Raw genomic sequence first — 25062 nt, 5'->3', positions numbered from 1 at the left:
GGGCCCAGCCCTGCTCCCACCACCCTCCTTGCCCTCCAAATTTACAGGTCTTCTGCTGCAGCCTTCCCTCCACCACCCACTACTTCCAGGACTCACCAGATACACCAGGACATACCAGACACACCAGACTCTATCACACCCACCCAGCACTGCCTGGCCCTCTCCAACCTTGCCAGCTTTTTTCCTCTGGCTTCTAAGGACCCCTGGGCACAGGTGTACCCTCATCTACCTTTGAGTCCCTGCTCAGTTATGCCTTTTACAAATATGTCCTCTTTCCCTTTTTCTCCAAGGCCCAGCTATAATGCTGTCTCTTTTGTGTGCCCTCTATCCGGGGCCATACAGATCCTCTGAACAAACCCAGGACTGTGGCATATCTGTATTGTGCATGCCTATACCATATGGGCTTGTGGTTGTTTGTCTGTCTCTCCCATTTAGACCATGCTCCTTTCCAGAGTAGGTACCACCTGACTTGGCCCTCTCCAAACCCCCAGCACAGTAGGTATTTGTCAAGTGCTTGTTGAGTGATTGTTCCTCCTTGTGTAGTTGAGCTTCAGGCCATGGTGACCTTCAGGAGCTATGAGATGGATTATTTCTGTTGCTTTCCTGGGAACAACTGCTCGGCTTCTCCTTCTCATTTTATGGGCAAGAATCTTTTCCTGTTTCACTGCCATCACAGCCCTTGGATAATCTTGTTCAGGGCTCATCTCCCTGAGAGGGCCAAAGAACTGCCCTTTTAGAGGAATTTGGAAGAACCTTGTGCTAGTGTATGAGGAAGCTGGGTTTCTTTCTCATTGTCTTGAAGGCCTGTTCCCATCCCAAACATGTGCTGCTTCCAGCCCAGATACAGGAAATCACTCGTGTCCTGATGGGCACAGGGGCACCCACCCAGAAGCCATCTAATTTTACAGACTTATGCCCTGATGCCAGCTTTCAGGCTGCCAGATCTCAACTCGACACCTTGTGCCTGTCAACAGCCTGGCTGGTGCCTCAGCCCCAGGCCAGAGAACCTTTTCTTCAAGGTTAAAAGTAGCTGACCTTTGACAAGCAGCATTGGCTAAATTCCATGTTCCTTAAAAGGGAAGCTCCCAGTTTGCCAGTGCTTATTTGGCCATGGGGCGGGAGCGGGCCTCTGTTGCACCCTGTGTATCCAGAGGGAGGGTTTGTGGCTGAAGGTGCGTTGGGGAGCAGTCATTAAAACAGCCATCTTCGAGTCTATGTGCAGGAAAGGGGGTTATCCAGTCCATTCCCAGATTGTACCACGGCCCATGTGGCTGGACAGCTCATTGGCTCCCAGTGGCTCCCTGTGGCTCTGTCACAGGCAACAGTGCCACTTGCCCCATGCACAGCACCCTCCTTAACATGTATCCAGCAAGAAAGCTCACAGAATGACGAGAACACATACCGATTATTAAATGTCTGGACTTGTGTTTTTAACGTAGGGGTGACGGTCCAAAGATTGAATTGACGGGCAGTACGCTAGCCAGCATCCTGGACAAGGATCTCTCGGATCGCAGCAATGACATTGGTGAGTAAAGACATTGTTCTGCTTTCATTCCAGAGTTGGAAAGGAATTACAGATCCTTGTTTCCCCCTTCAAGCAGTGTGATGAGAACTAACATGATAATTGAAATGCCAGGCTGCCAGCCCTTGCTTGGCTTTAGATGTCACAGTTTTGTAAAGAAGGGAAGGGATGGTGCCTTCTGCATGAAAACAGAGTACCTAGGATTTTTACCCTTTCTGGCCTTAGCAGAAACTCCTTGCAAAGTCTAATGAAAAGAAATGATGAATAAACCTTTTTGTGAAAGTGGGCATGAGCACATTTTTCCAGTGATATGTGTATTTAGCATAGAGTGAATGGGTGCAAATACAAAATGGCAGAGATCATTGTAGATCCAGCACTAAGTATTTGGACTCTGAGTTTAAAATGAGCTTTGGTATGGTAATTGCCAGTTAGTCTCCTATACTACTGAGTTTTCTCAAGGACAGGATACCACCATGTGATTAACAGGAAGGGAGCTAAAATCTCTCTGGGTAAACACAAGTCAGGTTCATTTAGGGGTATCCTTGGGTAGATATGAGGCTCTTAGTGGTCTCACCTGAATGATAGCTCTGTTAGGAAATCCAGATTCAGGGATCAAACTTTTTTAGCTTTACATCTTTTATTTGTAACTACTGTGGTCATAAGTCAGCATTCTTTCATATTCTGTATATTGTAGAGGGCTACATTTTGAACTTTACCTTATTTTAATTTGACTTTATGTTGTGAGGTAATTATAGATTCAGACATGTAAGAAATGGTAGTACTCTATATTCCCTTTACCCAGTCCCACCTCTGCATTGTAATATCTTCCAGAACTATAGCATAATATTGCAACAGGTCATTGATGTTGATGCAATCTGCCAATTTTACTCAGATTGCCCTGTTTTGCTAATAACTGTGTGTGTGTTGAGTTTGCCACAGTTTTTTTCATATGTGTGGCTTAGTGTATCACCGCTGGGATTCCTCACATTGCTCTTTTCTGGCCACACCCACCTCCCTCCTGCACACACCCCACCCCCAGCCTCTGGCAGTCACTATCAGGGATTGATTTTTCATGGAATATACATTTCCAGCATCATCTGTGTTGGCCATTCAACATTTAGAAACAGTTCACCAGTTGGCAGGCCTTATAAGAGCACTAGAATGCTTGACGTAAATGTTCTCCTTGCCTGGTTTTCATCCCCTTTTTGGGTACTGTTTTCTTATGAATCTGCTAATAGAATTGCATCTTTGCAAACTGCTGACCTGCAATCTCTGGCCTGACCTCTTGAAGGCTTGCGGGTAGATGTGTGGTCATGACTGTAAATACCAAAAGTACTTGCCCTGTTTCCAAAAGCTGGTTTACATCCTCAGCTAGCCTTTGAGAAGCCCAGTCAGACAGCATAACCTTACAGCTTGGGCTGATGCAATAACAGCAGGAACTCTGGCCTGCTGTAGCATTTGATCTGGTGAAAAGACAGGGAGAAGCAGAGCAGTGATCATCTGTGAATGAAAGAGAATCATCAAAGTGAGCCAAATTAAGTTCCAGTTCTACCACTGGGGTCAGTGTTTGGGCTCCAGAGTGACTGGTGGGCAAAGTTCAGCCAACTGCTGAACTGTTTCTAAATGTTGAGTGGCCAACACAGATGATGCTGGAAGGTCAGGTGGGGTGTAACACAGGAAGGGAGGTATTCTACCTCCAGAGTATACAGAGCCATGTGTCTTTCTTATGAGGAGCATTGACCTTTGTTTTCTTTGGGTTTGGAGATACCTAACAAGGCTAGCGTCAAATATGAATAGTATATTTTCCAGTCTAACCAGCTAGTTTGGAAATGTTGGAGGCATTGATGTGGGAAGGGTAAGTCTATAGAAGCTTTTCATACTGTGAAAACTAAGGACCAGATGTATGTATTTGGGAACTCAGAGAAATGATGCTGAGGTTTGGTTCTTTCATTTTTGCCAAGAAAACATTAGTTCCCAAAGACTATAATACCTCAAATTAACCACTTAATGTATGTATATATGTGTGTGTGTGTGTGTGTGTGTGTGTATATATATATATATTATTTGCATCACACAAAATGATAATTGGCAACTATATAATCAACCAATAAATACTTGAGTACCTCCTACTTAAATGCAAGGCTGCCTGGGTACTGAGGCCCTCATATAGACCCTGCCTTCTATTGGCATTAGATCTACTTGAGCCCTTAAAGTAGCAAATGATGACTGGGTGGTAGAAAGTAAGCTGATCAAAAGAAAGCATGTTCCCCAGGACTGGTGTGCTAGGATAGGCTCCATAAAAGAGGATGGACTTATCCATTCCTTGAAGTTGGATTTTTATTAGGCAGGGGAGAAGGTGGGCAGGGAAGTCACATGGGAAATGTTGACAGTTATGTGTAAACCAGCCTGGCTGCAGTAGTGTTTGTCCTGGGAAGGAGGAGAGTTGACATGGAAATATAAGTGGGAGCCAGATAGTGTTTATAGGGGATAGATTTGTGGTTTATTTTGTAGTGGGCGCCATTGATGGCTGACACTGAAGTGTGACATGATCACATCTAAAAAGTAGGATAGAGAGCTTTGCGGGACCAATTAGAGGAAAGAAAGGTAGGTGTCAGGGAGTCAGGTTTTTTGATAGTTGAGGTGAGAGATAGAGCCAAGATTAAGCTGCTCACAAAAGGATTGGGGACAAAAGAAAGGATGTAAAAGCAGCAATACAGGAGAATTATTGCTAGACCTTAATAACAACTTGGACGTGGGAGCAGGGAGGAAAAGAGAATGATAGGTTAGCTGTGAGGTTTTTAGGGTTACAATGACCTGAGTGGAAATGAGCATGTCAGCAAAAGGAGCTGGTTTGGGAGGGGGCATTTGATGGATTTAGTTAAGCATGTTTACTTTGAGATTTGGACAGACATCCCCATATCAGTGCTGGATGGAGTCTGAAAATAGAGGTCTGGGGCTCCAGAGACTGGCAGGGATTGCAGATAGAGATTAGGAGTTCCCTGGAAGCTGTGGCAAGAGCAAACATTGCAGAATTGGCATCTGCAGACCTGGGTTTGAGTACTGAATCTTCAATTTCCAGGCTAGATGGCCTTCTCTAATTTACAGATTCTCTGAGCTTCTACTTCCTTACCTGTGTTTGTCTTGTCTTCCAGAATTCTGCAAATCACTTGTTGGGCTGCCCAAAAAAAAAAAAAAAAAAACACATAGTAGAAATGCTTATCATTAACATTGTTTGCTTAGAAGTGGCTGCTGGGTCAGGAAGAAGATAATCTTTACCACAGGAAAGGGGAAGATGAAGCCAGGTGCAGTGGCGCATGCCTGTAATCCTAGCGGCTGGGGAGACTGAGGCAGGAGGAGTTCAAAGCCAGCCTCAGCAATAGCGAGGCACTAAGCAACTCAGTGAGACACTGTCTCTAAATAAAATACAAAATAGGGCTGGGGATGTGGCTCAGTGGTCAAGTGTCCCTGGGTTTAATCCCCGGTACCAAAAAAAGGGGGGAGGTGATGAAGCTGCGCATAGCAGTGCACACCTGTAATCCCAGTAGTTTGGGAGGCTGAGGCAGGAGGATTGTGAGTTCAAAGCTAACCTCAGCAATTTAGTGAGGCCCTAAGAAACTTAACGAGACCCTGTCTCAAAACAAAATATGAAAAGGGCTAGAGATGTAGCTCAGTGTTTAAGCACCCCTGGGTTCAATCTCTGGTACAAAAAAAAAAAAAAAGAAAAAAAGAAAGAATAAAAAGGGAAGATGAATTTAGGGCTCAAGATCAAACCCTAGCAAAGTCCATTTTTAAGGGAAAAAAGTGAGATTTTGCAACATCTCAGAGACCAGAGGCAGAGCAGATTTTAAGCAGAATGTCTTTAGGCTCCGCAGCAGAAATGTTCTTTGTAGGTAGATCCACCAAGGAAAAAAGGGCACTGCAAAGGGGGGTGGCTCTCTTGGGCTGCTTTTGTAGCATTTGTTCATTGCTTTGAATCAAGGAGGAAGTTATTTGTATCCGAATGTTTTGTTAGTGCTTTAGACAATTGAAGCTGTCCAAATATGGGTTGCAGTGAATAGTATAATATAGTCCTGAAAGTCATTGGAAACCGTCAGTGTTAGCTATAAATAAATCTGTGTTTCCTCTTAATAAAGCTGTAATTTAAAATTATTGTAATATTAAATTAGAGAACATGGCTTTTTCAGATCTCATGTGGGCAGCTACCAGCATCTGTCAGCCAGCAATAATTTAGAATGAAATCAATTGGTCCAAAACTAAGTTGTTGATGTCAGTTTGAGATATTGTTTGTATCAAACTACACGGCCATATTTCAAGTAACATAATAGAAAACATGGAAGAGCTCCAACATAGGCCTGTGCATGAATAGAAAAGAAAATTAAATTGTCCAGTTTTCTCGTGCTGATAGAAGAATCTCTGTTCTGATTGAATGAGAGATTATAGGCCACAGAGTCAAGTGCCATAACATTTACTTTTATTATGCCGTATATTGTAGTTCCCACCACATGGCAGGATTTATTGTTATACTTCAATACTACAGAGAGATTTTCAATTCCTTTCCTTCTGGAGCAATAGGCCTCCAGATGGGAAGCAGCCTGTGAAGTAAGCCACCTAGTTTCAACTAATTGACTTGGAGAAAGTCCTTCTCATTCCTCCTTATTTAGAGACAGGGTCTCACTGAGTTACTTAGGGCCTTAGTAAATTGCTGAGGCTGGCTTTGAACTCACAATCCTCCTGCCTCTGAGGGATGTAGCTATGTGTCTGATAGCCTGGCACTGGAATCATTGCTCCAGCCACATAAGCCACCATGCCTGGCCCCATTTCTATCTCTTTATGTCGACACTACCCCCTCTATGAGGAAGGTGAAGATTTCCCCTTCACCTTCAACTTGACCCACAGAGCACAGTTTACACTGTAGTCAATTTAGGGGCCAAGAGTTGCTACCTTTAAAGTTAGACTTGGGCCATGCATGTGGTTCAGAAGATATGAAGGCTAACTGCAACTTGTCCTCAGATCTCATATGGATGACTAGGGACTGTGGTTCATTTGGACCAGGAAGAGTAAAAGTATTTATGCCCTAGGAATTATTATTTTTTAAATATTTATTTTTTAGTTTTTTAGGTGGATACAATAGCTTTTATTTTTATGAGGTGCTGAGGATCGAACCCAGTGCCTCACATGTGCTAGGCGAGCGCTCTACCACTTGAGCCACAACCCCAGCCCGGAATTCTTTTAATAGCCACTTGATTTGGGAATCAATTGTAAAAGTTCTAAAATCAGATTGTGGTGATGATTGCACAACTATAAATTTACTAAAAAATATTAAGATGAGTGAATTTTATGGTATGTAAATTATACCTCAGTAAAACTGTTAAAAAGAAAAAAAGGGAACACTAAAATTTTCCTAACACATTAAGGTCCCAATGTTAATAAATAAATAAATAGACAGCATTCATCTGTATGTATGGGGTTAAAAGGGTGCTTCTGGGCTGCTTCTGCCCTTGATCTTTGGTGTCATTTGTTAGCGCCAGGGCCGTAGCAGTCATGGTGAACTTACTTCAGATTGTGTGTGACCACTGGGTTCATGTACTCGTCCCTATGGGATTTGTTGTTGGATGTTATCTAAACAGAAAGAATGATGAAAAACTGTCTACCTTCCGCAACAAGACTATGTTGTGTAGAAGGGAATTGAGGCCCAATGAAGAAGTTACCTGGAAGTAAAGACTGTGGCTGAATCACAGAATATTCACATTTTAAAAGTTATGATACGAATAAAACCATGTTTATTATTTAAAAAAAGGGTGCTTCTGCCCCACTTCACAAAAATATTTGTGACTAATAACTGCTATATTGGTGTTTCTGAGTTGTGTGTAAACCAGTTCTTCATACATAGAATTATATTTTACATATGTTAAGAAAGCTCTTCAAAAACCTGTAGAAGAATCATTTGAGGATGAAAATAAGTCCCTAGAGCTTTGTGTATTATTTTACATGGTTTTCTTAAATGGAAGCCCACCTGGATGTTGATATGTAGCTGATTACAGCTCTGGTGACAGAACAATCCCAGTGTTCAGAAGGTTTTCCTAAAACCTTCTGGGTGTTTTCTAAACATATTAGGGGGAAGAGCATGCCTTTAAAATCTTTGATTCCCCTTTGAGGTGCAGCTATAGATGGTTGCCTCTGAGGGATGTAGCTATGTGTCTGATAGCCTGGCATTGGAATCATTGCTCCAGTGCAATGGAGAGAAGATCCTCTGTTTTTGTCTCCCCTCTCCCAGCATTCATATTTTCTAGTGTTGAAATAATGCAGTGGAACAAGCAAGAGGAAGGAAAGATGTTTAGCACATTTCTCTCATTCACCACTGCCCTGTGAGGGAGTAGTATAATGACTTGTGTTTTCAGAGTAAATATGCAGGAATAAAGAAAGCCAGGTAACTTGGGCAAGGTTAACCAGCTAGTAAAAAGCAGAGTTGGGGGATTGAATCTAGGTCCAAACTTCAGTGCAAGAGGTTGATCTATATCAGCAGTCCTCAACTGCTCCCTTAAAAGGGATATTTTGCGACATTTTTGGTTATTATATCATGGGGGTAGGGATGACTACTGGTTTGTAGTAGGCAGAGGACAGGAACACTACTAAACATCTTACAATGCACAGGGCAACCCCATAAGCAACAAAGAATGACCCTGCCCCAAATATGGATAGCACAGAGATCAAGAAATCATGGTCTGTGTCAAGAAGCTGTGGTAAATTGGGACTATCTGAACTGTCCCCCCACCCCCTACACACACACTCCAAGTACAGCCTTGTGTTCCCTGTTGTTGACTGTACGATTTCCTGAGAATCTATATAAAACCTACTTTGAAAATAATTTCAGAGCTTTTGGAAACTAGTGATTTAATGTACAAAAGAGTAAATATATTTGAAGTAATTCACTTAAACAAGTAATTCACTCAACCAAGGACAAAGCCATGACCTTGGAGAGAGAGCTCTTCCGCAAGCTTGTGGCAAGTTACTTGCCCTAGAAACAGCAATATGATTTTTTTGGAGGGATACCAGGGATTGAACTCGGGGACACTCAACCACTGAGTCATATCCCCAGCCCTAATTTGTATTTTATTTAGAGACAAGGTCTCACTGAGTTGCTTAGCACCTCACTTTTACTACTGAGGCTAGCTTTGAACTCAAGATCATGCATCAGCCTCCCGAGCCGCTGGGGGCGTGGGCCATGCACCAAGCCAGTGATAGGATTTGAACTTGGTTTCCATACAGAGCATTGTATTTGAGGTTACATATTCTCCAGTGGTTCAATAGCTGGTGTTTAAGTGGATGTAAAAGAACAACAAATAAAATGTCATCAATGCTAAATTCTAAGTCTATATTCTCTATAGTAAAGCTCTAAAGGACATATATAAAGCAATTTAATTGTGACTATTAACAGAAAATTTTTGTTACCATGATACCTAATCTGCAAAAATAGGGGGGTTAAATTCTTATTGTGCAATTTCTACCTTTTACTATAAGAAATCATCTCTATGGGTTTCTTGGGCAGATTTTGAGTGATGTCTTAGATCCCCTGATTTGGATTATTGGTTTTTCTGCCCTGCTTATATAATAATATTACATTAGAAAAGTTTATATTAAACTTCTCCTTTTGGAGCTAGACAGCCAGTTATTGATCTTTGCAGCATTTCAGGTTGTTGAGCAATTTCTCAGATTTTGTAGAACATAATGTAACCTGATGTAAAGAACCCCATGAGTGGCATGTGCAGAGTTCCAGACAGACTACTGGCTAAGCATGTGTGTGAACACCTCCCTGCTTTCTTGGGGATAATTACTCAGACAGGAGAACTTACATTTGAGATGCAGTCATGGCTCGCTTTTACAGAAACTGTCTCCTTTCCAGTGACATCCAAACATGGCCTTTGGGACCAAAGATGTGGTTAGCATTACCCAAGCCAAGAAATGGCAGATGCATTTGCTGCTGTTGTACAAGTCTGCATGTGACAGTGTGGGGTGTGCATGTGTGGATATATGCAGTTCTATCTCCTATTAAGGGACGTAAGTCACAATCAAACTTAAACTTCCATCAGCAATATTTGAGAAGCGCTCTGCATTTCTCTAATGTGGCGAAAAGAAAAGAGATCGTGTTGAGCATTAGGCACTATTTCATGGAAGGAAAACAGGCAGCACTGCTGATTGATTGCTTGTTAACCCTCACATTTTTGTTTCCTCCTGATGCCTATGGAGACTGACTTAATTCAGAAGAGCTGCTAGGCCTGACCCCCTCCCAGCCGTGCCTTGAACCTTCCTTGGTTCCCACCCCTCAGGGGTGTCATTGTAGGTATTCCCCTAAATAATTAAACAGATCAAGCTGGCCACCAACACTCATTTCAAAAGGTGTCTTTCAATCATACAGGAAATGGGCCCATGTGGAAGCCTCATCTTTCTGGGTTCTTTAAGGGGCCCGATTCAGCCCTCATGGTGGCACACACTTGTAATCCCAGCAGTTTGGAAGGCTGAGGCAGGAGGATCATGTGTTCAAAGCCAGCCTTGGCAATTTAGTAAGGCACTAAGCAAATCAGCGAGACCCTGTTTCTAAATGAAATATAAAAGGGGCTGGTGACATGGCTCAGTGGTTAAGCTCCTTTGAGTTCAATCCCTGGTACCAAAAAGTAAATAAATAAAAATAAAGGGCATGATCCTGGATACAAACTGAGCACCTCCACTTACAGACCTTTACAGTCAGAGATGTTGGTTTTCATCAGAATCCAGGAACTCACTCCACCTGTATACCCCCAACAGGGCAGTCTTGGTCTTAGTAGTCCATCTTGGGGACTGTGCTTAGTTATGGGTGGTTCCATAAACATCTTTTATCCCATCACATCAGATGAGTATAAAAGCAATAAACATTGGTTATGCCAGTAAGAAATGTCTCATGAAGACTATAGAAACACAGGGAGAGGTCAAACAAATCATAGTGGGGAGACCATAACAAATGTTGCCTAACCTCATTAGAGTGATATATTTGGTGGTGTGAATTATTCTAAAACAGTGCATCCTGCCCAAGCCACCTCCACCTGTTAGCCTATAATGAGGAGTATAATCATCTGGGGAGGGATGGAGGGATACATGAGGTGTGGGGAGCATCAGTTAAGATAGCTCTTTGTTGATGAACCAAACTTAGCAGGCCTCTAACCTTGTCTAAAGTTTCTAGATCATGCCTTAATATGGCTAGAAGAGGATTTTGACAATTTGCTTCATAAAGTGATAATAATAAAATAGTATACTTAATAAATTATATAGTGCCTAGTAGCCATGTGGACTTGCAGCCAGCCCCAGAAAAGCTCACTTGTGTGCCAAGATGACGTATATTCCCCTTGTATTTTGGTCATCTGCCTCTCTGTGAATAGGACCTTCACAATCTTTACCCATCCCAATGGCTTGAGTGCTTCTACCTTTGCTATGTGCTGAGATGCTTTTCAGCCTTTTTGGGGTACAAATCTGAAGACTAGTATACAACAAAGAGACTTATATAGTAGCCTTCTCTGTATCCACCATGTACTCCACAGAAGCCTGTGAGTTGCAAGTGAATGTGAAAGCAAGATGGGAACAAGTGACAGTCATTTCTCAGATTGCACATGGCATTTATTTGACTTGGGATGCTCCCCACTCTCTGCCCACTAGCTGTGGGCTCATGGATTGGCAGAGCCCAGCTCTGGCTTTTGTTTTACTTGCAGATATACAGAGAGATACACAACCTGCCAGAAAATCATGCTCACATACTTCTTTGTCAAACTAAAACCATATGGACAAACTATAATTTATTAAGCATGTTATTTTATTATTATCACTTAATGAAGTAAATTACCAAAATCCTTCTCTTGCCATGGACTCTTGTTAAGGTATGGTCTAGAAACCTTGGCCAAGCTTAGCAGGCTGCTAACTTTGATTCATGAAATAAGAAAAGTGATTAGCAGTTGGGGAGTGAGGTTGGTGGGCGCCATTAAAAGGTAATTGGATCTGGTGGTGACAGGCTGAGTTGGAGGTTAACAGGGTGCCCTGATTTGGAACCAAAAGAAGCCTGTTACAAACCTTTGCAGTAACCTGTGGTGATACTCTCTTCACCTCCCCAGGCCTTAGTCATCTCTCCCTGACAGTTTGTGCTCTTTGGAATTTCACAGATCATTTACAAAAAGGCTGAAAATTGGAGGGGATTGCCAATTTTTATTTTATAATTTAAGCACATTTGAAAAAATGTTATCTCCTATTATTAGAAAGGATATAATCTCCAAGTTTAAAAATTGAATAGATTAAGCTCAATGGGAAACTCACCATACTGACCTTTTTCTGAGTGCTTTATGGACTGGAGACAACTTTAGCATAGACACATCAGTTCTTGGGCTGGTATTTGAAAACCACAGGTCCAGCTCATGTCTACAAAGGTGAAAGGTAGGGGAGAGAAGAAATCTGGGGCAATTGGAAGGAACCAGAGGGAGTCAGGAATTGAAGTATAACTCAGGTGAAAACTCATACCATTAGCAGCTCAATATATATGGGGGGGGGCAGAGAGAGAGAGAGGATTGCTTGTAATTTTGTAAAAATCAGTCATGAAGGGGTTGGAGGTGCCTCAGTAATAGAGTGCTTGCCTAGCGTTTGTGAAGTCCTGTGTTCCATCCCCAGAACCCAACACACAAACACACACATATACACATACAAAGTTAAATCAGTCACAGAACATTATTTTTTGTTGGTGGTGGTGGTTGTAAGTTGTAGATGGACACAATACCTTTATTTTATTTATTTATTTATTTGCAGTGTTGAGAATCGAACCCAGTGCCTCACACATGCTAGGCAAGCTCTCTACTGCTGAGCCACAACCCCAGCCCACGGAACATTAGATTTTTAAGAGCACTTGAAATACTTTTTACCCCAGTTATCTTTGTTCTCACAAGTTTTACAGATGAGGAGCAGCTCGTTTAGTTACCAAGGCTGCGGGTGGGAACCTTCCAGTCTCTCCAAGAAGTTGATGAGGCTTTGCTCCTGTACCTCCCAGTGGAGTAAGAAGAGCTCTGGGCCTCAGGACAGTAGCTCTTTCTTCCTCAAGTTTTGTATCAGCATAATTTTGGCTTCTATGTAGTTCTGAATGTTAGGATATTACTATTTTACATATGCATTAACATTTCATGTTATGAGTGTCTGTTTCTCTTTTATCTAAGTAAGTGCTATTAAATAAGATGAAATGACACATACATCTTGCTGTCCAAAAAGCAAACACACTCTCGGTTGAGGCTGCTTGCCCTGCTGAAGCAGGCCATCTGGCACACCATTGCATCTCTCTGGGTCTTGGGTTTGTTTCTGTCTCTTTTATTTTATGCCTTTTCTGTTTGTCTGTTTGTGATACTGGGATGGGACCCAGGGGCAAGTACTCTACCATTGAGCTATACCCTCAGCCCTTGGGTTTTCATCTTTCAACCAAGGGCTTAAATGAAATGACTGTAAGGTGCCCTCCTCCAGCCTCACAATCCATGTTTCTATGATTCCCACTTCTTTTTTTTAAAGGGATTCCTTTATTTTTTTAAATGGGCCTTTACTTTGTTTATTTATTTATATGCAGTGCTGAGAATTGAACCCAGTGCCTCACACATGCTAGACAAGCACTCTACCACTGAGCCTCAACCCCAGCTCCTGATTCCCATTTCTTTTAGCTGACTTTTTTGGACATTGAGGAAACTATTCTCTTAGTAGCCTCTGAATCCTCTTTAAAATTATGTAGTTTGTTCTTTCATTTGTCTCTGAGCTGCTCAGTTTCATGTTAATTTCTCCCTCCCTCCTTTCCTTTTTCCTTCTTCTTCTTCTTCTTTTTTTTTTTTTTTTTTTTTTTGGTACCGGGTATTGAACCCAGGGATTCTTACCCATTAAGCCATATCCCCAGCCCTATTTTGTATTTTACTTCGCAACAGGGTATCACTGAATTGCTTAGTACCCCACTGTTGCTGAGGCTGGTTTGAACTTGGGATCCTCCTGCCTTAGCCTCCTGAGTCGCTAGGATTACAGGCGTGTACCACTGTGCCCATCTCTGTGTTAGTTTCTTGATCTAGAATTGATAATGTGCCCCTATCTAAGGTCTAATTGAGGGTTTTCTTTGGCTTACTGATTTTTCCTTATAAGAATTTTGCTGGGGGCTGGGGATGTGGCTCAAGCGGTAGCGCGCTCTCCTGGCGTGCGTGCGGCCCGGGTTCGATCCTCAGCACCACATACCAACAAAGATGTTGTGTCCGCCGAGAACTAAAAAATAAATATTAAAAAATTCTCTCTCTCTCTCTCTCTCTCCTCTCTCACTCTATCTTTAAAACAAAAAGAATTTTGCTGGCCCTATTGAAGTGCAGGTAACTGTTAAGGAGTATGAGCACAACTTTTTATAGATTTTTAAGTTATTCATCCTTTTTAAAAATTATTTTGATTTTTTAAATTGCAAATTCTTACTGAGAAATGTAAAAGGATAGGATGTTGACTATCCTAAGTTTGAGTAACTAGAGCAAACCCTGATAGAGAGGGACATAGTTCCGAGACATCAAGAAGGGCATGAGATATGTCAGATAAATCAAGCAGTCTCAGACAGGTATGCTTGGATTTGAATCCTTACTCTGTAAGTTCTGTTGGTTTCTAATTCTTTACTTCCAATGAATTTGGAGGAGGTACCCACTGAATTGTTTGTTAATACATTGTTAAAAATAATTCTTGATGATGCAGGATCACTGAATTTGAGTATATAATTCATGAGATCAGAGAACTGAGTGATATTATAATAACAAAGTTCTTCCTGTCCCACCTAATTCTGTTTATGTGAAAAAAGTTTCTTGGTGCTTATATCTCTAAAATGAAGAACGCAGTCAACACAAAGCCATTTCATTCTGATATTAAGTAATAATCATCCACATATACCATGAAATATTTGGGAGAAAAAAGCCCAATAAAATTCTATTTTTCCATGCTTAAAAATTATGTATAAAGATGCATGGTACATATACATGCATATGTTTTGATCGTTTTTATGCTAATAATTTTAATAACTCAATCCAGAAGAAAAAAGTATTTTTATACTTACAGCCTGATGATTTCAGAAAAGAAAAAAATCATAAATTTTAATTTGTATACATGTTTTTATATCAGAAAAAGATAACACTATTAACAAAAGATTTAAAAGCACATTGTATTAGAATAAAATTCAGGACCAGATGGTGGAAAATATGAATTCAAGGAGGAAAAGGAATGATGGAAAATTTCCAACTGTTAAGATCTTGTAATATTTTTAAATGGATAATAGTGGTAAATTGCTGTTATTCAAAAATATATTGAATGAATACATTTAAGCAAGCAGCATAAATTATATTTTGAAATACCAACATTTAGCATACTGCAAAAATTACATCTTGTGTAACTAAAATTTATGTAAAATTTTAGATATCAATTTAAGATGTGTGGGTTTTCACAATTATTTTAGGAAGTACACAAAGCAAAATAGTCTGAAAACCACTGGCCTCAGAAATATACCATTTTATGTTTACACAAACATTTCTGTGGATTAACTTCTAGAAGTAGTATTGATGTATCTGGAGGTGTATGTATTTACATTTTGTGATAGGTATTGCTAAATGGCATTACAGAAAGGTTGTGTCCATTTACATAGCTGTGAATAATAGTGCAATAATTATTTCCAATAAAGAAGTGTATAATTTATTAAAATGTTTTGCATAGCAAATTTGGGCATGTAGTGAGCAATTTTAAAGGAATGCAAATGTGGAAACCCACTTTTTCCCACTTAACATTGCTTGTCATCAGTCGAGAAAATCACTCCCTCTCCTCAGTAAGATGTGACCCCCTTCCCTGACCTCTATTAGGTTCCTGTGCCGTCATTGCTAATTTTATCTTTTATCTTTCCTTCATGATAGCTAGCAGAATTTGTAATTGTACATATAAAAGTGTGTCTCAAAGGGTTCTAAACTATATGTGGGCAGGTACCATAGCTGTTTGTTCTATCCCTATATCTCCGTATGCCTAGTCCAGTGCCTGGCTAATAGTATATGCTCAGTAAATATGCAAATAAATGAATGCACTGAGTGTAAATGAGAAGAAATAGCAAGATGCAGGGTTATAATATAGATCTTTGTTGCCACACGTGACTATTTAAATTTAATTTAAATAGTTGTACTTGCCCATCTGCTCAGTAGTTATGTGGGGCTAGTGGCTACCATATTGGATAGTACAGATAAAGAGGACTTCCATCATGACTACAAATTCTGTTGGGAAGCACTAATAGAGAGCAATTATACTTTCATTCTCAAAACTATTCACTTTGCCCAGCATGAAGTAAATACTTAATAAAAGTTTGAATTAATGAGTAAATAAACCAGATATCTCCCTCTCTTATTCTTTTTTTTTTAAATTCTATTGGTTCTTTTTAGTTATACATAACATTAGGATTCATTTTGATATAATTATAAAAGCATGGAACATAATTTGCTCTAATTCAGTCTCCAGTACTTTCCCTTTCCCTCTCCGTGTTCCCTCCCCTGTACCCTTCCCTCTACTCTACTGATCTTTCTACTATTTTTAGTTTTTTTTTTTTTTTTAATTAGTGTCTTGTGGTTATACATAATGGTAAAATTCACTGGGGTTTGTTCATATATGTCCATAGGAAAGTTAGGTCAGATTCATTGTGCTATCTTTCCTTATCCCATCTTTCCTCCCTTCCCTTCATTCCCCTTCATCTATTCCACTGATTCTTCTTCTGCTTTCTTTAAACAACCCCCCTTATTTAGAATTAGTTTCCACATATCAGAGAAAACATTAAACCTTTGACTTCTTGAGTAATGTGTACCAAATAGCCATTCAGTTCCCCTTAACTTGCCTGCTAACTTTCATTTCTTGCCAGAAATTTCCTCAAAGAAGCCAGTCCCCTTTTCTGCCCATTTCAAAACATATTTATATAAAATAGAGAAAAAGCCAAGTTTGTTATTAGAGTACAGAGTGGTTTTTTTTCCCACAAAAGACAATTATTGTTGTAGAAACAATTCTCAGAATTCACAGTTGAATGAATAGTGCAGAAATCCTGCCATCTGTCTAGTGTTTTGTAGTAGAAGGGATCCCATGACTTGAATCTGTATGTAGGGGCCCTGTCACTTTCTGGCAGCATCCTTAAGTGCGTTTTCTAACCTCTGACCTTCCATCTCTCCCTTCATGGAATAGAGTAGTGCCCACACAGCATGGGTTTTTGTGAGGATGAAATGGGCATGTGTATGTGTGAAGCGGGGAGTAGTGGGTGACTGGCATGTAGGTTTCAAAACTTGTTTACTCTTGGCAGCTTATGTCCTGCAGACTTCATATTTGGATCATAAATACCAATGCAACAGCTAATCTGCACTATCCCTAAACATTTTGGATGGTCTATTTTCCTGTAGACTCTAATCATTGCTAATTTTCCTGTTGGTGACTCAACTAGCATAGTTATTCATTTAAGCCCTAGTAATGGGCCCATCTTTGTGGTCTATACAGATTTCCACATTAGTCAAATGACTGATGTACATGGTGAGATTTCTTTCTGCTATCCAGAATGCCTTATGATGCTGCTTCATTGAAGAAAAAGACCCTGCAGCCCTGTGGGTTTAGGGTTTGCTCACTTTAAATCTTAAAAAAAAAAAAAAAAAAAAAAAAAAAGGAGGTAGGAGGATTCCTAGCTTTGCTCTTAGATCCATGTTCTCAAATCCCACAACTCCATTAGTGGGGTCTGAAAACAAAATTCTACCTGGATGATTTGAAAGGGTTTTCACATAATCTCTCATTCATAAAGAGAATAACCTTGTGAAACTGATGGCTCAGGTAATTCTTATTGTTTTATGGTGGAAAAAAATTGAAGCCCAGAACAGCTGTTTGCTAATTTATTCAATAATCATCTATTGAACACTTGCCACAAGCTAGGAATGATATTAGGCCTGGGAAAACAGAGATGAAAGCTACAGTTTATTTCCTGGCTGGTGGAGGAGTCGGATAAATCAATAAGGGCACTAAATGCTGAGATCAGACTGATGGGTAAGTTGGGAAGCACTCATTCCAGGCCTTAGGGTGCAGTTTGGCTTCTTGGAAGAGGTCTGAGTTGTGCCCAGCCTCTGTGGCTCAGAAGGAGTTAGTTAGATATACTCAGGCATTTCATACATCTTTCTCTGGTGGCAGTACATGGAGTGGTGAGGGGCTTAAAGTGAGAAATGTGTTACAGTGGTTCCAGGCAAGAAATTTGGGCATTGGGGCTGGGGATGTGGCTCAAGCGGTAGCGCGCTCGCCTGGCATGCGTGCGGCCCGGGTTCGATCCTCAGCACCACATACAAACAAAGATCTTGTGTCCGCCGAAAAACTAAAAAATAAATATTAAAATTCTCTCTCTCTCACTCTCTCTTTAAAAAAAAAAAAAAGAAAAAGAAAAAAGAAATTTGGGCAGCTTTAACGATCTAAGACAGGGATATGGAGAACAAAGAATGGCTTCCAGAATTATTGGGAGGTAGTGATGTTGCCAGGCTTCAAATGTAACAAACTTCCGTCCAAGGGCTCCTTTTCAAGTCCAGAGCTGTGAGCTATGATGAATCAACAGGGCCATTTAAGAGCTCCCAAACAGTTCCATTGGTGACAGCTGACTTGTCTCAGACTTTTGACTGTTCCTCCTCTGAGTTTTCAGTGGATATACTCTGGGTTACCTGTGGTCACTGGTACCATTCCTCCCATCCATGGAAAATGAGGCTACATTTTCTAATTGAAGGGCGTGACTGAAGTTCCTGGAAAATGGGCAATTTTTTGTGCCATGAAGAGTCAAGGGCCTTTTCCAAGTTGATTCTATCATGTCCAACATCAATTATCCCCATATGTCTGTAGAGGGGTTTTCTTCCAACTGTCACAAGAACCAAGAGCCTCTCATCCTTATGAAACTTTTAAAAAATGCCCCAGCACTTGCCAGTTTAATAGTTTTGGACTAGTTTATGGGCATTAAAACCATTTTCTATTAGGAGGAAAAATTCCCAGCTAGGCTGAGAAAGCTTATATCAAGTTTCAACTTGATTCATTTCAAAACCCGCCATGAAAATTGGGACATTTTCTTCGCACCACAATGAGTCAGTCATGGAAATTCTACCTTAATCACAGCTGCCATGGCCGCAGTCATGAGGAGCATGCTCTGGGCCACTGAAAAGTTATGTGACAGCATTGAAGAGTTTGTCCCCTTTACTGTCAGAAAGCAGAATTATGTTGCAGTTTGTGGTCTGTGGAAGTATAACATGAGGTTCCTTTTTCAGCAAGTGACCTCATATGCGGTGCATGATTTTTTTGTCTTGTTTTATTTTGTTGTGGCGCTGGGGATCAAACCCAAAGCCTCATGCATGCCAGGCAAATTCTACCACTGAGTGACATCCACAGCCCACATCTTTGTCTTTATGGCAGTTCAGTTTGGTTCTTGTTTCAAAAAAAAAAAAAAAAAGTGCTCTTTAAAGCTAAAAATGTAGAAAGTTAAACTTGGTAGAAATGTTCATTAAGAGGCTAAGAGAGGCTCCTCCTGAGGGAGTCTGACCCTCCTCTTACTCTCAATGACAGAAATGAGGCAGTCATCTCAGCCATCTGTCTTGGAGATGCTTGCTAAGTGTGGCCAGGTGCCAACATGCATGGGTCTATTTAGTGCAGACCTTAGCCAATAAAGTGAAATGGACAGCCAAGCTTTCCCTGGAGATGTGGCACAGAATGCTGCCTTCTGCCCTGGCACTGCTGCCTCATGTCCCACTAGGAGCCACCTCTCTAAGCTATACTCCTAGACTAAGAGCTTTTCCTGAGATGGTTTGTTCATTTATTCTTTCATTCCTTCGCTAACAGAATATCCAGGTGTTTTTCCCCTCAGGAATGAGCTAGACTTTGAGAATGCAAAGATAAGTTCCTGTCCTCCTGGGGCTCACAGCTTAAGTGTGGGTGATAGACACCATGCCTCTGAGTCATTCTGGAAGCATAATTTATTATAGAATGCCACCTCAAACATTGTCAAACCCTAAGCTCCCAGGTGGACTTAATTATTTGAGTAGGATGAGAAGGGTAGGTGGGGAGTGAAGAGGCTGTCCTCCATAGAGTTGAAGCAAAAGTTTCCTGATGTGAACTTGGCCATCCCTATGTGCCAGTGGACATGCCAAGCCCAACCCAAGGTGGGCCTAAGACTGTCCCATCTGTTCCCCTCACTCTAATGTCCTTGTCCCATGCTATTCTGCTTGCTGGGTCTACTCCTCTCTCTAGCTGCCGTGTGCCTGACCTGTTGCCAATCACCTGAGCTTTTAGCCACCACTTTTCATCCAGTGCTCCAGGAACTATGTCACCCCTCAAATCAGGCCAGCACTCCTCAGCCTGACATTGGAAGACCCATCATAATGATGAGATTACCCCCTACAATTTTTCCCAGCAGGCTCTTCACTCACTGGGAACACCCTAGAATGTTCCACCATTCACCTGGTGGCCTCCCCTCTCCATACCTCCACTTAGTCAAATCCTTCCTTATCCCTTCCTCCTCTAAACCTCCACCTCTGCTACAGCAGTGCTTTTCACACTTTGCTATGGTTCGTATCACCTGGGGAAATGTAAACCTATCCATTCCCAGGCTGTACACCAGACCAGTTGAATCAATCGAGGAATAGGATTCAAAGACAAGGAGTATGTGTGTGTCAGGGGTGGGGGGGTGTTTAATTGTCCAGGTAAGTCTGCTGTGCAGTCAAGATGGAGAAACAGTTAATTAATCTTTAATTGTTCTTTAATCACTTTACCCTGCTCAGTATTTGTCTCCAAAGCTTGTTTTAGTTTCTTGGATAGGGTGATGATCTAGCTTGTTCAGCTCAGTCCCAAGAGCCCCCAGCCAAGGCCCTTGGCTATGACCTATTCACTGGAACTTTTATACAGCCTTTTCTTCTACCTCCTCTGCTGTATGTCTGCTCAGCATCTGCTCCTCAGGCTTTCTCTTCAATCTTGTCCTCTCCCCTGCCCCAGGCTTCCTCTTTCCATTGTGCTACCTGCCCTCCCCAACCACCTTCACCCCCACCAACAAACCACCCTGTCTTGGGCCTTACTCCCTTTTCCCCAGAGCGGCCAGGGATCTTCATAGATAACCTGCTAAACTCATTGTATGTAGAGTACATGCAAGGATATTTGTGCAGCATTTTTCTGTAATAGCAAAACATAAGAGGGGGAATGATTTGGACACTAATTATCCAACGATGCAGCATTGAGTAAATAAATGATGAGTGGCACTGCTATAGATTATTACAACGATCAAAATATTTGTGAAGATTTTTTAGAGACATAGCATATAAGGGTAAGTGAAATAAGCAGAATGCAATATTACATATGATATGAGCTATGCTCTCTATTTTATAAAGTCCTAGAGGAATAGGACTTTAAAAAAACAGTAGTTTTCCCAATGTGATACGATTATAGTTGACCTTCTTTTGTTGTTAACAACTTCACTTCTTTTTTTAAAAAAAATCAGGTATTGAGTATGTATTACTTTTGTGATCAGAGAAAAACTAATTTCAAACAGTGAGGGAGGGGAAGAGAGGAAGGATAGGAAAGGGGAAGGAACTGTGGAATGAAATTGACCAAATTATACTATGTACTTGTATTAATATATCACAATGAATTCTTTTATGTAAATCTAAATGCACCAATACTATGTCTAAACGAACCCCACTATTATGTATAATTATAATGCACTAAAAGTGAAAATAAAACAAACCAATAAATAAATAGAAGGAAGCTCAATAGAGTAGAGGAAAGGGGCGGGGGGGGGGGGAGAAGTCCTAGGAGTTGAAATGGAGCAAATTATATTCCATGTATGTCTAACTGTGTCAAAATAAACCCTATTATGTATAACTATAATGCACTGATTAAAAAACTAACTAAATAGAAAGATTGAGGAATATTAATGTCAGTTAATGGCCTTTTGCATCAATCCACCTGTGTAATGGGAAATTTCCATTTCAGACAACAGGGAGTTGGTAGAGGTAAGGGTAGAATCTGAAGAAGAACCTGTTAAGAAAATAAGATTGTTTAAAGGGAAGGCCCCTGAAAGGGACCAGTCTAGTGAGCCAGCTCCTCCCCTGACCCAGATCTTCATGGCACCCCATGGAGCTGGCTGGAGAAGTGGGTCCCTTTATGACTCTCACCTAGGTGCTAAATACTAATGGGCTTCTGCTTGGCCTCCAGGTACCACTGATGATTTTCTTCAAACTGTCTTTGCAGATGGTTAACGTTTGATTATTTTTATCTTGCCCTGATAAGAGTAATTATTTGAGTTATTATTCATTCACCAGGTGCTAGAATAATGTCACTTAATATAATTCCAGGTATATTTTAATGGCTTCTCCTGACCATTGCCTTATGCTTAGTTTTGCATAGTCCACTAAAGGAAATAGTTTGCAGATAACACCTGCCTATTCATTAATAGAGTAAAGCTGTCACACAGCCTAACTATTTTATTATAGCCATGAGCAAAAAAGTTCTCCCCCAAATATGGGGGGGCACACATAATTTTATTTTTAATTTCTCTGCCCTGAGCCAGCATATTTGCAGTTATGGCAGTTAGGATACTTTCAGCTGCAAATACAGAATATCTGATAAAAAATTCACCAAAATAATAGGGGTTTGTTAAAATCACATGACAAGAAGTCTAGGCACTTGGTCATTCCGTGGTTGGTGGGCAGGTCACTGGGGTTGTCAGTTACCCAAGCTCTTTCCATTTTTCCACTCTTCCATCTTCAAGATCTCCCCTCATGGCCATGCCTCCTCTTGTGGTCCCAAGTTGGCTGCTATAACTCCAGGCATATTCTCCTCACCCAACAGCTTCCCAAGTCAGAAGGCAGAGGGATATAACACAAAAGACCTTCTTCTCACTCATCCCTTTCTAAACAGAGAGGAAATCTCTTTCCTAGAAGCTCAGTAGACTTACCTTTATTTCCCAGTGACCCAAATTGGGCTACATAGCTGTCTCTAGACCAGTCATAGGACTGGGCACATTGTCCTAAAACAAAAGTGGGGCTGTGTTAAAAAGGAGAGTGGGGAATGGTTTGGGAAGGTCATGTATGCCATAGCATTTAAAACACAGTCTACTTGTGGCAAAGAAATGGTATTGTCCTAGTCAACAGCAATAATGGTGCTCAGGGTCAGCCCCTTTCTGTTAGCCATTCCTCTGAGCATCCCACACACATCTGTACTTGGTCTGTAGATCCCCAGAACTCTACAGAACTGTGTAACCCATTGGTATGATCATTCATTCAAGAGGTTGGCAAAGTCTAGTCAAAGGCCTCCCTCCAGACATGTGTTAGACACATGAATGATCTTCTGTTTCTCTGAGCATCAGTCACTAGGATGTAAGCTTTCCAAAGGCAGGGCCCATTTCTGCCATGTTCACTGGTGTAGCCTCAGGATCTTTTGCTCTGGGTGACAGAGTAGTTGCTCAATGACAAGGGAAGAATGGATGAACAGACTGACAACTGCAGAAGATAATAATGACTCTGAAAACAGAAAGGGGTTGCGATCTGTGAGTTATTTGGAGAAGTAGAAGTTTGGTTTTCTCTCTAAGGAGTTTACAGACCAACATCAGGGTGACAGCTGATAATCACACTACTGATTATCAAGCAGAGGAGGAGCCTGTCCCCTCTTGTCTTTTGGAATCAATGACCAGCATTCATTTGCCTGTGGCTATTGTACCTTGTAATAACTGCCTTTTGTGTTGAGGCTGCAAGAATGTTTTTATCCACTAAAATGGACTTGGATTTGTGGAAAAAGAGAATTCCTCCTTTAATCTTCTTTTTATAGCTTTTTAAAGATTTATGGATGTAGTTATTGAAGGGAAAAAGAAAAATCATGTTTCTTTCTCCTGCTTACTAGCTTGTGAAACTAAGAAGGAAATGATTGTTTCATTCAGTTTGAGTCATATTTATTGAATGGCCAAAGGATGTAAATGGCCTTTTTAAAAGATGAAGGATAACCCAGATGGAAAGGATGATTATTAAGAAAAGAGGTACTTGTGACATACTTTAAAAGCCTTTCTCACTCCTGTTTTTCCCTGTAACAATTGATTTTATTTTTGTTTTAGACCTAGAAGGTTTTGACTCCGTGGTATCCTCTACTGAGAAACTCAGTCACCCAACCACAAGCAGACCAAAAGCTACAGGGAGGCGGCCCCCATCCCAGTCGCTCACATCTGTAAGTGTTTCCTCCTCAGGTCTCCTTGCTTCTCTACAGCTGAAAAGCAGGAAACATTAGAGATTCTCGCCAAGGACTCTTCTGCAAATGGCTGATTGGAGACACCCGAGGAAAGGGAGGCCACGAGATACACTGCCAACTAAATGTGATTTAAAAGTCTTCTTGAATCAAGCAATATTTCTATTTGTTCTCTGTGTTTCTGCCAGCAAAGTGGCACACCCTCTTCCCTCCCACCTTCCCTCTCTTTCCTTCTAGACTGATTCTTGCTTGAACCTGAAATGAAATTGGTAAGAAAAATGTCATGTTTTATGGTGGGAAAAGGAAAATGAGGCTGGTGTGGTTCATAAACAAGACAAAAGATTTACTAAATAAAGACCTGCTGCTATACAGTGCTAGGCAATAGCCTTTGTCTCCCAAAGCCCTGTCATCTTCACCCTTCCATGGAATAGCATGTGGACCTTCAGAAAATTGTTTTTAGACTTATGAGGCAGCTGGTTATGTAGAAGACACCAATCAGAACACACATGATAACCCACAGAAATTTTTTTGTTTTAGTCATTTGGAATAACTTCTCATTGCAAACCTGTTACTTAGACCAGATTTTTAAGAACATGATTTATAAAGAAAGTAAACTTGTAATCCTTCCCCTAAAACAAAAAAAAAAAAAACTATTAACCTCTTACTATATATCCTTATTTTTTTTAATTTCTATTTTGTATATATAAAATGATTTCTTCAAAAATGGAGATTATATAGTATATATTGTTTTGGACCTTGCTTTCCCCACCTTAAATTGCACACCTTTCTCCCCAATCATTGCCCAACACATTTAATGGCTGCCTACTCTTCTAATGTGTGAGTATATGACAGTTAAACCAGTGTACTATTACTGGATATGTATGTTGTTTCTGGTTCTGTGGAATAATCTTGGTGCTGCTCCCAAATTATTCATTAGGCACAAATTTTGTGAAATTGGGTCAAAAGGAAATGCATAGTTTGCTTTTGCCATAGTTTGTAAATTTCCCCTCCACAAAGATTTAAAATACCTTCCGTAAGCAGTATGTGTGTGTGTGTGTGTGTGTGTGTGAGTGTGTGTGTGTTCGTTCAATCTGTCATCTGTCTATCTATCTGTCTGTCTGTCTAATCTATCTCTAATTATCACATTGCCTTGTTCTTGCAGCTCTAAGGTCTTATAACCTCCACCTAGATACACCAAGGAATTAACCTTTCGTAGGTTTCCCAGGACACTTTCTCTTCTCACCTCATCACTAATCCCT

The 25062-nt window shown here is 40.8% G+C and overlaps 2 protein-coding genes across 10 annotated transcripts in view; both read left to right on the top strand.

The window, feature by feature from the left end:
* The window catches only part of SH3KBP1 (SH3 domain containing kinase binding protein 1), a 334352-nt gene that overhangs the window by 295960 nt on the left and 13330 nt on the right, over positions 1-25062 (top strand). For 6 of the 9 annotated variants that reach the window (XM_081277303.1, XM_081277300.1, XM_081277301.1 and 3 more), the window contains 2 exons: positions 1440-1525; positions 23676-23785. In XM_081277303.1, the coding sequence (XP_081133429.1) occupies positions 1440-1525; positions 23676-23785 (196 nt within the window). Of the gene's footprint in view, positions 1-1100; positions 1173-1202; positions 1526-23675; positions 23786-25062 lie in introns of those variants that run through there. The other 3 variants (XM_081277307.1, XM_081277305.1, XM_081277306.1) reach the window with 3 other exon arrangements.
* Positions 1532-13692, top strand: LOC308639188 (NADH dehydrogenase [ubiquinone] 1 beta subcomplex subunit 1-like). The gene has a single exon (XM_081277308.1). The coding sequence runs from the start codon at positions 7064-7066 to the stop codon at positions 7238-7240; it is 177 nt and encodes a 58-aa protein (XP_081133434.1). The 5' UTR covers positions 1532-7063; the 3' UTR covers positions 7241-13692.

The sequence above is a fragment of the Spermophilus citellus genome, assembly GCF_964194105.1.
Source record: "Spermophilus citellus genome assembly, chromosome: X".
NCBI lineage: Eukaryota > Metazoa > Chordata > Mammalia > Rodentia > Sciuridae > Spermophilus > Spermophilus citellus.
Note: the sequence above shows the minus strand (reverse complement) of the source record. Positions and strands in the feature narration are given on the sequence as shown.

Excerpts from the sequence above, each read along its gene's own strand:
- LOC308639188 (XM_081277308.1), top strand. The coding sequence starts at position 7,064 with ATGGTGAACTTACTTCAGATTGTGTGTGACCACTGGGTTCATGTACTC.